This window comes from Phalacrocorax aristotelis, chromosome 3 (genome assembly GCF_949628215.1).
Source record: "Phalacrocorax aristotelis chromosome 3, bGulAri2.1, whole genome shotgun sequence".
In the NCBI taxonomy this organism is placed as follows: domain Eukaryota; kingdom Metazoa; phylum Chordata; class Aves; order Suliformes; family Phalacrocoracidae; genus Phalacrocorax; species Phalacrocorax aristotelis.
In genome coordinates this window covers 23,403,237-23,416,585 of record NC_134278.1, presented here as the reverse complement: position 1 = coordinate 23,416,585, position 13,349 = coordinate 23,403,237, and the positions used below count along the sequence as shown (strand labels likewise).

Below are 13,349 nucleotides of genomic sequence, written 5' to 3'. Positions count from 1 at the left end.
AGAAAAATAAACAATGGACATGTATATAATGCATCTCCCAGAGACCTGGCTGGAGAATACCTACAGGAGCGCCCACAGAAGTGTGGCTTGTCTTAAAATTCTCTTCAATCAATGCCTTGTTCCTGCTCTCTAAATAAGCACTGTTTTAGTTATAGGAAGATTTTATGGTCATTGTTGTCTCTTGAATGCTGAAAAGCCAGACAATAAAGTTTTCTTCTACCTATGAGGTAAGCATATAGCTACCAAATGAGATGCAATATGCAGTTCCTTTATCCTATAACCAGAGGCTAGTCTGTATGTGGAAAAATCAGTTATCTACACCCTGAGCAAATAGAAGATTGAAGCCTGACACCTGTGGAAACAGGAAGGAAACAGTGAGAAAAGAGATAGGGGTTTTCCTTCTGCTTTGTGAGACAAGTCCGGTCTTGTATTAACAACATTCAGATTGCTGTACTTGCAAGTTTTAGATGACCTGGATCTAAAACTGGCCACATCAAAGCAGGTATAGACTCTTACTACAGAGACACCAAACGCCTAGGCCACAGGACATGAAAGTCACTGGCAGTCTCTATAACATTACTGTAATGGAATATAGGCATCTATATGAATTGCAGGTACAGGTATTTGCAGGAATGAGATATGTCTGCAAAATCTGAAAACAGGGTCAAATATAAAAACAAATCTAGGGGCTTCTAGAAATAAGATATCATAACTTCTGATATTTGCATACTAGATTAATATTTAAAACATGAGAATACAGTGAAGCACTGTTGTGTCTACGCACTAATAGATTTGTATTACGCCACTATTTGTAATACCTTCTGTAAGTCACATTCCTCCAAGTTATGTACCGTAGTTTATACCCCAATGTTGAACAGCATCTTGCAATGCTTGTATCAGACTGTTTAGCTGCATCAAAGTAAGGCATCTTATGCTTATAAAATATTTCCAAGACATTTCTAAGACATGTATAAGGACATTATTTCCATTAGTGCATTTGGTTATTAGTCTCCTGATTTTTATGGATTTTAGAAGAACAGTTATCCTTCTATTCACTCAAATTTAATTAGATAGGAAAGGTTTTAAAACAATGTTCATTTTTAGGACAGACTGTTCGCTGTTTTCTCTTTCTGTGATTTGTTTCCATAGAAGACAATGAAGGAAAGTAATATTATTTTACAATAATTTATAAAAATAAGTTTTATAATCTAATTTATAATTTATTAATATTTAGTGGTTTTAATAATTATAATTTGTTGGTTCTTTCCAGTCTTCATATGAGATAAGCTAACAAAATATAGTTTATCTCCTCAGAAAGTATTTTTAAAGTTTGTAGTAGTTTTCCCTTCCTTTACGCTTTCAGCTGAGCTGAACAGAACGTGCTTTTTAGTTAGTAGCTTCCTCTCTTGCTTAGCAGCACTATTGATGATTTCAGCAGAGCTGCCAACACAGCCCTGGGAACAGCGGTCACTGGTTAATTTGTGCAGTGGAACACAAACATTTTTTCCATCACATGGTACATAAACTAGCACTATTGAGGAGTAAGATGGTAGTTACGGAATTAAGTAGTTTAGCACACTTCTTACCCCTTGGAAATAAGCTGAGAGAGACACCCAGGTCTGCCTTTCTAAACAAGGTGGAACTAGAAATGTCATGTGCTACACATGCATATAGTAATTTTTTCCTACATATGCAACAAATTCTTCATGCTAGATAGCTGACAGAGCTCCACCTAAAATTATAGAGAGGGGTGGTGCTGGAAGTCCCAGCATCAGATATGCAAATAAGACTGATATCAGAAACACCTTGACATTGCTAACAGGTATTAGGTGACACTGCTAACAGTGATAACATAGTCAAGACAACAGTATTTACTTCTTTTTCAATATCACTGCTTTAGTCCTTTCCCTAACAGCTTAATACCATTACTTACTTTTCACAGCAATACCTCTCACCACGTCTACTGTAATTAGCGATCACACACCAGAACTGTATGCTTCAGACATGCTGAAGCAGTGCATGGATCCACCCAAACTCTGAAGTTTGACATCACAGAATCACCAAATCACAGGCTGGAAAGGACCTCAGAGATCATCTAGTGATATCAGTGCTTTACATTCCACATATTCCTTCTTGCCTCCATTTGTCAAAGTACACAATTGTCTTGACAAACTGATCAAGGTATCCTGCTACTCCTTCACTGTTGTAACTGCTTCCCCTTACTCTTGTATTTCCTTTCAGTTTTGGTCCTTTTCCTTGATATTAATCCTCTGATCAGTGTCATGAGGCCTCCTTGGACACGTAACTCATCAAAACTCTTGACCAACTTCAGAGCTGCCTATGTTTTTACCAGTGAAGTCTCTCTGAAGAACGTAAACTTCTGTTCTGCACACAGCCAGAATTGCCTCAGCAATTGTTTTACGTTCCATTGCAATCCTCAAAGTCGTGTGTTTCTTCCTTTCCTAAACCTCAGGGCCAGAACCTAGCAGCATACACCTACAGGAACAAGCTCTGCAAAAACCTACTAGAAGTCACAGCTTTCATTAAAACATGCAAGAAACTTCCTCTTACGGGCGCATGGGCTCAGTTCTCTCTATGGCAAAAGAAGATTCACATCAGTATCACTGGGCTTCCAGAAGAGAAGGTCTCTACCCACCCAGGCAAGGGCTGCTTGGAGGGGCAACAGCATCATTCCCAATCCCTTCTGCATACTAAAGCTGAGCCACTCTTGAAAAAAAGAGTTAAAAGACTGGGTGAGAGGCAACAGAGCAAAAGTTTTTGTATTAAATAATAATTTGATAAAATAGAGATCTCTTCAGCTGAGAGCCTGGTGTCTTAGCCGTTAGGATACTATGAGACATTACATGTTCTATTTCTCATATTCTGTTAAAAAAATAAAGGCATGATTCATCCTCAGCTTAAGAAACTGATTAGAGGTATAAGCTCTGCATTCTGAATCACAAGTGGCACTCCTCTTCCTCAGCAGCACCTGGAAGTAGGATGGCATTAAAAAGTGCCTTGTTTCAATTCCTTACTGGTTTGTTTGGACATTTCTCTACTCACAGAGTCACAGGTTGGAAGAGACCTCTAGAGGTCATCTGGTCCAGCCCCCCTGCTCAAACAGTGCCACCTAGAGCTGGCTGCCCAGGACCGTGTCCAGATGTTTTTTTAATATCTCCAAGGATGGAAACTCCACAACCTCTCTGGAAACTTGTACCAGTGCTGTCACCCTCACAGTAAAAAAAAGTGTTTCCTGATATTCAGAGGGAACGTCCCCTGTTTCACTTTGAGCCCATTGCCTCTGGTCCTGTCACTGGGCACCACTCAAAAGAATCTGGCTCCATCCTCCTTCCACCCTCCCTTCAGGTACTTAGAGACATTGATGAGATCCTCCTAATTCTTCTCTTCTCCAGGCTGAACAGTTGCAGCTTTCTCAGTCTTTCCTCACAGGAGAGATGCTCCAGTCCCTTCATCACCTGAATGGCCCCGTGCCAGACTCTCCAATATGTCCATGTGTTTCTCATACTGAGGAGCCCCAAAACTGGACCCAACACTCCCAACACACCAGTGCTGAGCAGAGGGGAAGGATCACCAAGCATGCTGAGCGCTGTGATTTTAATTGTAGGGGTGAGTGTGCAAGGGCTTGCTCATGTACACATGAGTGAGAGGCTACACATACCAGTCATGGGCCAGAAGGATAGCCATTGTAATCAAAGCAGCATGTCTTTTTTATGCATCTATTCTGTCATATTAAACAAACTACTAATGTATTAATTCTTCTACTCGTTGCCACAATCATTCTGAGGTTTTATTTTCTTATTCCTGTTTTTCTCCATACTCTTTACAGGACTTCATGGAGAGGAAATGTATATCAATGTCTAGAAAAAAGGAAGTAGCTGGAACTGACTACAGTATATCAGGAACAATACACCTATGTTATATAAAGATTGTGATTTCCCTTTCCTGAGATACTTTTGTGAATGGAAGTCAAACACACGCTGACCTTTTTTGCTGTTACATCACTCAGAAAACACATCTGCTGGGCTGCCTGCAATCATCACAAAGGGGTTTTGTTATGGTTTTTAAACAAAGACAATACAATGTCCTTTTTCCTTAACCTCATCTAGAAGTGTTTTGCCTGGAAATATTCCTAATAATTCAGCCTCAGGCAAACACTAAATACACACTATTTCAGACTGATAACTGCAGAAGTTAATAGCACTCTAAACACATTCCCAACGTACAAGGTGTCAGAAACTTTATAATCTGCATCATTACTATTCCTATATGTAACAGTGTTTAATGCATTAGCTGTTTCATGGTTCCTCAAACTTCTCACCCACATATAATTAAGGATTCTTAATTATCAGGGCTCCTATTTTTCAGGATTAACATATTAGCAGACCTACATTCCAGTCTTTCCGTGACATTTTCAAACGTGAGCTAATGTGGTGATGTGTAAGAACCGAGTAGATTTTATGATATCAGTAGCTCATTGACTTTCCTTTTAATTTATGTTCAAATACATTCAGGCTTAAGTACTTTTTAACTCATAAGTGAAAAGACACAGAGGTGTCTCAGGAAAACATGACTACTCTCCATAAAGGAAGAAATCTCACTGTGTACCTTCAGCTCTCCCACTAACACGGCACGTGTTACTCGGTTTCATAGACATATTTTTAAGTTTCCATTTTAAATTACTTCAAGACAAGACTTTCTGCAGCCAGAGAGAACTCTGGCTGCTGCCAATCTGATAAAGTTCTCTTGTGAAGGAAGTCAGAAAAGAGCACTTGCTGTTTGTAAACAAGCTGGGTATTTACATGTACTGAGCCATCTGAAAACAACAGGAGAAATTAGAGCTATTTGGGTATTGAAAACCAAATTACAGAAGTCGTGGGTCTTTGACTACATACATAAAGGTATTGAACTTCAGTGACTGAACTGATCCACTATGCTTTCTGCCCAGAGCGGAAGACACAAGGATCACAACTCTAATAGAGACTGTGAGGTGGATTTTCATCCTAGAAGAAAGATTACCCCTTTTCATTCATGGAGTCCCACAACAGGCTGCACCACCATTTTACCTGTGCATCCCATACATTTTTTCTTCTCAAGCTTCAAATCAAGATGCCTTGTAGTGCAGTGACCATATTTCATGTTCACTTTTAAATCTTTCCTTAATCTCCTTTATGCTGATGGACAAAAACCCAAGTTGAAGTGTATGGCTGGAAAGTAACTCCCCTCTGTAGAACAGAAGGCAACCCTCATGAATTGCATAAAGCTCTCGGGAGGCTGCATTCCCCCTCCCTCCTGTTTCACCACTCGGCTTCCTCTGTTTGGTAAAATAGGTCAGTGCTCATAAAAACACCCCTCCAGGGCTGACTGCCTCACATGACCACAGCAGCCAACTACAAGGAATACGAATGCTAACATGGGAGCAGCTGATTTGCACAACTTTCATGAGGCATGGAGAACTGAAATAATACACACAGACCAAACTGTAAGGAAAGGGACTACAAGATGAGTCAGAAAAACATGAGTGCATATTCCCCATCTCGGGGCTTCAGTGATCCTGACTGCAACAGGTTCTATGAATATCTAGCTGCACAAAACTGGAGTCTTCTGAGGAAGATGAACAGGGGACACTATGATCCTGATCAATACAGCGTCACCAGCTCAAAGTGATTCAGTCTGGTTAACCGCTCTGCCCTGTTCTTAACACCCTCTGTAGACAGCCAATGCATGCATCCTTTCTTACCTCTACTGCCAAGGATGCCACTGATGTTTTTGAAGTGGTCTTTTCTGGAATAAGTTGAGTGACAGCAATTACAGTCTTAAAACAGCTTAAACACACCAATCCCTTTCAGAGAAGATGACAGGTTTACTTTACTAACCCACCCAGGCACGTACAGAAACTGAAACATCAAAGATGATGTTATGAGACTAGGATCAAGGCCTCACTCCTGTGCCTCCAAAACAAAGAAAAATTTGCTATTTAGTGGTAAAAAAAAATTCTTAAAAGGAATTGAAATCTAATGTCTGGCTTCAGATCAGAAACGACAGCTCAGCAGGAAACCTGCTGGGCTGAAGGTGACAACTGGTGACAGGGAATCTTTTTCCCAACACTTTTTTTTCAGATTTTTTTGCTTGGGGGGGTGGGGGGAAGCATCCTGTACCTTTCCCAAACTAAGTCTCTATATTATCTAACACTGGCCATATAATTTGTTCCAAGATTCAAGATACTGAGCTTGGCTCTTTGGTTATAGGCCAGCAGGAGTTAGTAGCCAAGGTATAGTGCCACGCAAATGCAACTGCACTGTTTACAGGGCCCACGCGTTACAGAAGTATGACAGCCATTGTTATGCAGCTCACAATAAGATACACCAGATCTCTGCTGGCTCTGCACTTTGCAAGGTTAGGTGTCTCTGTGCTAACATCTCACTTAAAAAGTCAGGTTTCAAACTTCAAGCAAAGCCTCACTGATTTTGAACTGAATTAACTGTATATGTACACCTCACTGTAGGAAAATTAGTGAGATGTACTGGAAGTACAGGGGCAAGTGCCTGAATGAGCTCTGGAGAAGACAGTTCTGGTTCAGAAATATTACCTGTGATCCTCCTTTACTCAAATTATTTTAGCCAATTACTTCGCTAGATACAAAACAACCAACAGTGATGCCAATGCAAAAAGGAGTCCTACTGTGAAATACATGTGCCACACACATAGGAAAGACTTCTCCTATCTGTACAGTAAAAATGGAGTTGTCATTTCAAATGAGATACACAGGAATCTCTACCAATACGGAATTTTTGTCTTTCATAAACGCTAATAGTGGGTACTTGAGTGGAATTAGCATTGTGCTGTGTAAAGTACTGCCCATTATCACATAAACTTCTGGACTCTTGTAACACTGATGACATTAGGGTTTAAGCTAAAGGGCACAAATCAGTTTTCGTATGTATCATATGGTAAAGTGGGAACAATATCAAAGTTTCTACTATCCTTCAAAAAGAGAAAACAAGTCTTTTCAGAAGTACTGAGAAGTGCAGTAACCTTAGTTCAGCAGTTTTAAAGAGAATTTTTTTGGGAAAAAAAAGAAAGAAAAAGTGGAAAACTACTTCTGCCAAAATATACTGACATGCAGGTTCCTCAGGATGTTATCATATCATATCACTACATTACCTTCTGCTTTTGTGTAGATTGAGATGTTTCCATTTACCAAGCCAGCAAACAAGTATTCAGACATATATGTTAAGCTCATAACAGTTGATTTTTCAGGAGTGAAGAAGTGTTGAAGTCGAATTTTCTTTGAGCCTTGGCAACTTTTGTAAACAGAAATGCTATGAAAAGCAGCAAGAAAAAAAAACACATGTGAAATTATGTTTTATTTAGTTCTTACAAGAATATGCACAAAAGAGGTTTAGAATAAAATATTGGGGGGGAAAAAGATTTCCTTCTTGCATTCATAGGAAGATGAGTAAGGAAAGGAGTATCTTGACCCTCCAAAATGTCTACGTAGACAATTTGCAATTACTTATACGTTGACATATGACGACAATTTTCATATTATCTTGTCTGGAGAAACATATATTCAAAGAGACATCATACAAATTCTGCTCAAAGTCCTTATTATGAGGCTATTCGAAACTTCCTATTAGTTTAAAAAAAGATATGGATTAAGTATTACCTGGTGAACTAGGGAGAAGAGAAGAAAACCTCACTACCAGACAACAATTACACTAAAAATTCCCACCATTCCTACAGATTATTACCATGGGTATGTGAGGAATATGGTATAGTTCTATCTGGAATTAATGGCACTTCACAAGCAAAGATAATCAGTACAATTAGATGTTGGAATTTCTGGAAACATAGCATTTTCTTTGGAGAGTTTTTTTTCTCCTTCATTTATACCAGTTAGGGACACCTTCAAAAATCACATGTAGTTACATACTTATGCCCTCACTAGCTATAACAAGATCTGTTTGCTTACTGACCTATAAGTTTAGAAAATGTAGCTTTGTTCTTCAATATAAATCACGTGATGATGCAGTAAGGTCATCAGTTCAGAGCAAAATAATTCATGTCAATAGTAGACAGCAATATTATTTATACACATGACAAATCCTGCACAATATCGCCGTGCAGAAGGTTAATGAGTCCCTCATTAACACTTTTGCATTCTGAAAATGTTCCAATACCTAAAAATTATGTTGTAACATTACAAAAGTAGTATTTATATTTTTTGTTATTTTGTAACATTACAAAAGTAAAATTTATATTTTTCAGACATGATATATGATTAATTAATTCTCTTTCATTAAAGATATGAATTATTTTAATTTCAAATGCTACACTGTGTATTTTAAAATCACATACGAGTGTTTCTTCCTTGATTTAGGTGGAAAGGATAAGTTGAGGTCACTGGGATATCACATGGATTCCTTTTTTAAAAAGAAAATATTTTATTGGAAGTAACTCACACAGTTTTGCTATAAAATAGAAAACCTAATGAATAAATCATACACAAAACACTAAAAATGAGAATCACCTTCCTTCTTCCATGCCAAGGCAAATAGTAGGCACATTAGAAGATTTTGCAAGAACGTTTTCAGAGTTGAGCCCCTTATTTTGCTCTTTCAGTTTCTCCTCCTCTGGTATGTAGACCATGCAGAGAATCCGTGATTCCACATTGAAGCACTCAATAACCTTAGGGCTGGAGCTCTGAAATGATACTATTGCAATCTGGCCCATCTGATTAGTACAACTGCCAATCTGAATTGGAAAGAGGAAAGGGAAAAAAAAAAAAAAGACCAAGACTGATAACTGTCTCCATGAAGATCAGCATTAACAAGAAGGAACAACTGGAATATTAACTGAAGATTGCATCTTAAGTTATATGCATATATATGCATATATGAATATGAGTTTTCATGCGTTAAGACATAAATAAGAAAATAATTCAGCATAAAATACAAGAGATTTCAAAACGTTATATACACAAAATTTCCTTGTATACTCTCAAAACCAGTTCATTCTTTTTTGAAAGGAGGAATATTATGGCCTATTCTGATGTCTGACTCATACGGATACACATAATGTAATGCCATTACAATAAGTCTCCGTGTAATATTTTAGTATCCAGCGTTCTAAGTTATCTCGGATTCTCTTAAAACAAATAACATAGCTGAAGCCTCTCCTTGGCACAGTAACAGGTCTACAAATAAATGCTCTGTCCAAACAGAAAGAGGGATTATTAATATAATCCCTTTTGTAAACTTGCTGATACAGGATCCTAAAGTATTCCCTGATCCAGAACTAGGCATCATCAATATGTCCACAAATCTGTACACGTTACCGATCTGAGAAGAGTTAAAAAAACCCACAAAAACAACCAACCAAACAAAAAACCTGCAGTAAGTACTTTCATATAGTAACTCTTCATATTTATATGAAATGAAAAACCATAGCAAAGAGAAAGAAAGAACATTTTGTGGCAGTAGAAAGATTTTATTGCCATATATTTGTGATGACCGTTTACAAATAGCAAAGACAAAATGAAATTACATGGGTGAAAAAGACCACTGACACAAGCTATTTCTAACTTCTACTTTTAATTCACATCTTCCCTTAAAATTTCAGTACTGTAGTAACGAGAAAAGCTACTGAAATCATTAGCTTTTGTTTTTTTAAAAAAAGTATTGACTATCTCACTTTGCCTGCAGGAATATCTGCATATTTGGGATTATAAAATATGACAGAATAGGTTTTTCTTTTCCCCTATGTACAAACTTAAGCAGATTATTTATGGCTAAAATATTTTTAAGATATGGAAACAGACAATAGGACAGTGAGAACTCATATGCGTTTTAGCAGCCCTCATTATAAATTAGCACGTAACTCAGTTCTGAATGTGCTCAGCAGTTTGGAATTTGTTCCATGCCACACTAACAAATCACACACATAAGTGACACCCTACAGAGAACAGCAAGATCACATGGACAAAATTACTAGCCATCTTTTATAGAACTCCATCTGAAAACAAACGAACAAAAAAAAACAAAAGAGAAAGAACCCAAAATTTATTTCAGATCCGTATGTTGCTTAGAGTCTTGAAAAACAATGCAGAGAAACAGGAGACAACCCCCTTTTTAGCTTTTAAAGGTTATGCTTACCCAAAGAAAACCATGTTCCATGGCACAGGAATCTGACTCTGTTTCTCCAGAGAGGTACGGTTCAGGATTATAAGCAGCGCATTCAACCTTCAAACAAAGGAGAAGAGAGCAGTTACCACATTAAAAAGATATGCCTGTTTCTGCCTAATTTAGTCTGTAATTAACTAAAGCATTTACGGATATCAAAGAATCACAGAAGGCAAGAAGTCAGATTAGTCTGTCCACCTTCCCATGGGCAGGGTCAGCTGCACGTGTGTTGATCCAGGCACATTCCTTACCTACTCTTACAGACATTAAAAGCCAAAGACTACAAATTCTCTAGCTGACCTGCTGAAATGCTTCATGACCTTTATTAAGTTTTTCCAAATACCCAACCCAACGTAATCCTTGCTGTAATCGTCAATCTGTTACTTCTCATCTCAGCCACCAGGTACTTCTGCAGTGTCCTTTTACATAAGGCTGATATATGTCATGACCCTGCCTGAGCCTCTTCTTCATTAGGCTAAATGAACATTATCACTTAATTAAATTTTAAAATAATAATAAAAAAAATTTTATTCTTTTTAAATTCTTGATTATCACTTTTCAAGCTGGCAACTCTCCAGCAGATATATCAGCTTCATATATCTGAGAGTGCAGAACTTTCTCACCTGAACACGCTATTCTAGCAGAGCTGTCAGCAGCACATCATGATTAGCCCTTCTGAAGCTTGTTTGTACACATCCTATTGATTATTTGCTCCTTGTAACAGTATTACATTCTTAACCAATCCTTAGCTTGTTGGTCTATTAAAAATTACTTTTGCAGACCTTCTACTCAACTACCTCCTCAATCTGTGCTTGTGAAGCTCTGTATTTCTGCCTGAGCATAACCACGTGTCTGTCCTACAGACTGTCATCCCTCGGTTTTTTTTTTGTTTTGTGTGGTCCCCCCACCCCCAAATTATTTCTCCAGGTGCTTTACTCATTTTGAATGCCAATACTATAATCCATAATACCCCTACTCCTCTCAACTTCATGTCATCAGGTTTACTGTCAGTAAATTAATAACAATACTCATGATTTTATAATGCAGGCCATGTAAGAAAAACCTGAAAACTACACCATTCAAGATCCGTATTTAAGTCCATTCCAACTCTGAAAAACATTCAAGCACCCAGGCTCTGAAAACAGGCATTTTTATGAGCAGTCGTGGATTTCTATTTTCCCTAATATCCATGGCAGAGCTCCCTAAAGCTTATATAAACACTTTAAAATATATACAAGCAATTCATAACCATCTAGAGAATAAAAAGGTTTCTGATGAGGTGTGATACTAAATTTTTAGACAAGATTCTCTGTAATTCACACTAATGTTCTTGTCTCAGACATCAATGTCATTGCAGTACCAGAGACAATTTGGTTAGTATTAACTTAGCCAACTTTACCATAACCTGGAAACATCACCTCCCAGCAGTGAATAATTAAAAAAAAGAAAAAAGGAAACAAGCAGGCATAAGTTAGAGTTCTAAATTCCCAGTTGACTTAATTTTCACAAGCGCAAAGAACTTCACAAACCTCCCTGAAGTCAGCAGGCATCACTGAGAGATTAGCAGTAGTAAAAACAACACTATGCATTCACCAAAGCAATTTACGATAAGGATAAAAGATGGAAACCAATAGATGAGAAAAAGGAAAAAAAAGAGCTATCCCTGCCAGTCTTATCATATCTCATTGTCTCATTTAACACCTGCTGAAGCTATCGACTCATAGTGGTGATTTACAGTAGCTGCGACAGCTAAATACATCACTAGCAAAAGAGAAGACAGCCTGCATGCTGGATATTTCTTGGGCTGCTTGTTACACCTCTGTGTTACTTTGCATCTTAGTGAAAACCGATGATGTTTTTCCACAGTTTAGCTCTCAGTCTTGACAGAACTACTTTGCCTGGGGAGTAAACTTGCTCTGATGGAAGATGTTGTTACATGCTCCCTGCACCACCAGGCAGCCTGAGCAGCATGGAGAGAGATAACAAGCAGGATTAGCCAAGCAAAGGGTCTCTCTCCACACCAAGCTGTGGCCTGGTGCCCAAACTGCAGCTGAGGTTGCAGGAAACCCACCAATGATACTTAGATCATCTTTTCCAGTAATACTGAGGACTTAGGAGCATGAGGCATGACAGCTGGGCTCACACCCATGTTACCTTCAGGAGCTGCAAAACTGTCAGTTGACCCAGAGCTCAGACAAATATTGCCACACACTAATTTCCTGAGGTGACCAAGGCAAAGACCATCACCCAGCTGTACGGGCAACAGACCTTCCCTTCCTTCCAGAACAAGCAGATCCTGTTGTAACTTGATTACAAGAGTTGAGCCTGGGCCTTTGCGGCTCCTGGCATGGACCTACAGGGCTTAGAAACACACAGGCTCCAAGGAAATAGAAATATTTTAAGTTTCTGCAAAAAATTAAATTAGCTTGGTTATTTCACCAGTGGTGACTTTATAAAGTATTCAGTACAGAAAAACCTGTTAAATAAGTCAAAAATTACGATGGTTGTATGTGAGACTGGAAACTTTCAGTAGACTTTGGCTGCTGTAAACTGCAGCTCTGCTCCGAAAACCAGTATCACAGGAATGGCTTGATTTAACACTGTTACACATTTCAAATGCATTTCCAGCTAGCAAGTATTTTTCTCCAACATCCAGGCTTGTGTACTCAGACCTGAAGTGAAGCTGCCAGCTGAACTTCCCTCCTGTGGTAGGCTGTCCTAGCAACGAGGGTCTGCAGACTTACTGCTTTAAGCAGTACCCATGCCATGATGTTAATTTAACATTGGGATTCTGGCCATACATATACAATTTTATTTCCATTAGTGTTTTTGCACAAGTGTAACTGACTGATGGTCAATAAGAAATCCTGTTGAAGCACAGGAGAAAACAGTATCCAGCACCTTTCCCTTCCATCTGTTGGTGTGGACATGCTGTACTTACTGTCATCATTAAAGCCAGTGGTCAACAGGACTTCAAACTGACATTACTTTAGGAAATGAAACACTAAGACTACTTCTGTACCATTGTTCAGAACAGAACTACATTTTACGCAAGACCCCACAAAACTGAATTTAAAAAATTATTTTAAAACTATTGCTGTCTGTGTACTAACAAAAATCAGAATTTTGAGGAGGATTAAACACAGT

The 13,349-nt window shown here is 38.4% G+C and overlaps 1 protein-coding gene across 10 annotated transcripts in view; it reads right to left on the bottom strand.

Moving 5' to 3' along the window:
• Positions 1-13,349, bottom strand: part of ARHGEF10 (Rho guanine nucleotide exchange factor 10) — a 116,412-nt gene that overhangs the window by 21,458 nt on the left and 81,605 nt on the right. For all 10 annotated transcript variants that reach the window (XM_075086928.1, XM_075086920.1, XM_075086919.1 and 7 more), the window contains 3 exons: positions 10,176-10,262; positions 8,552-8,775; positions 7,183-7,340 (listed from right to left, as the gene is read on the bottom strand). In XM_075086928.1, coding sequence (XP_074943029.1) covers positions 7,183-7,340; positions 8,552-8,775; positions 10,176-10,262 — 469 coding nt within the window. The remainder of the gene's footprint in view (positions 1-7,182; positions 7,341-8,551; positions 8,776-10,175; positions 10,263-13,349) is intronic.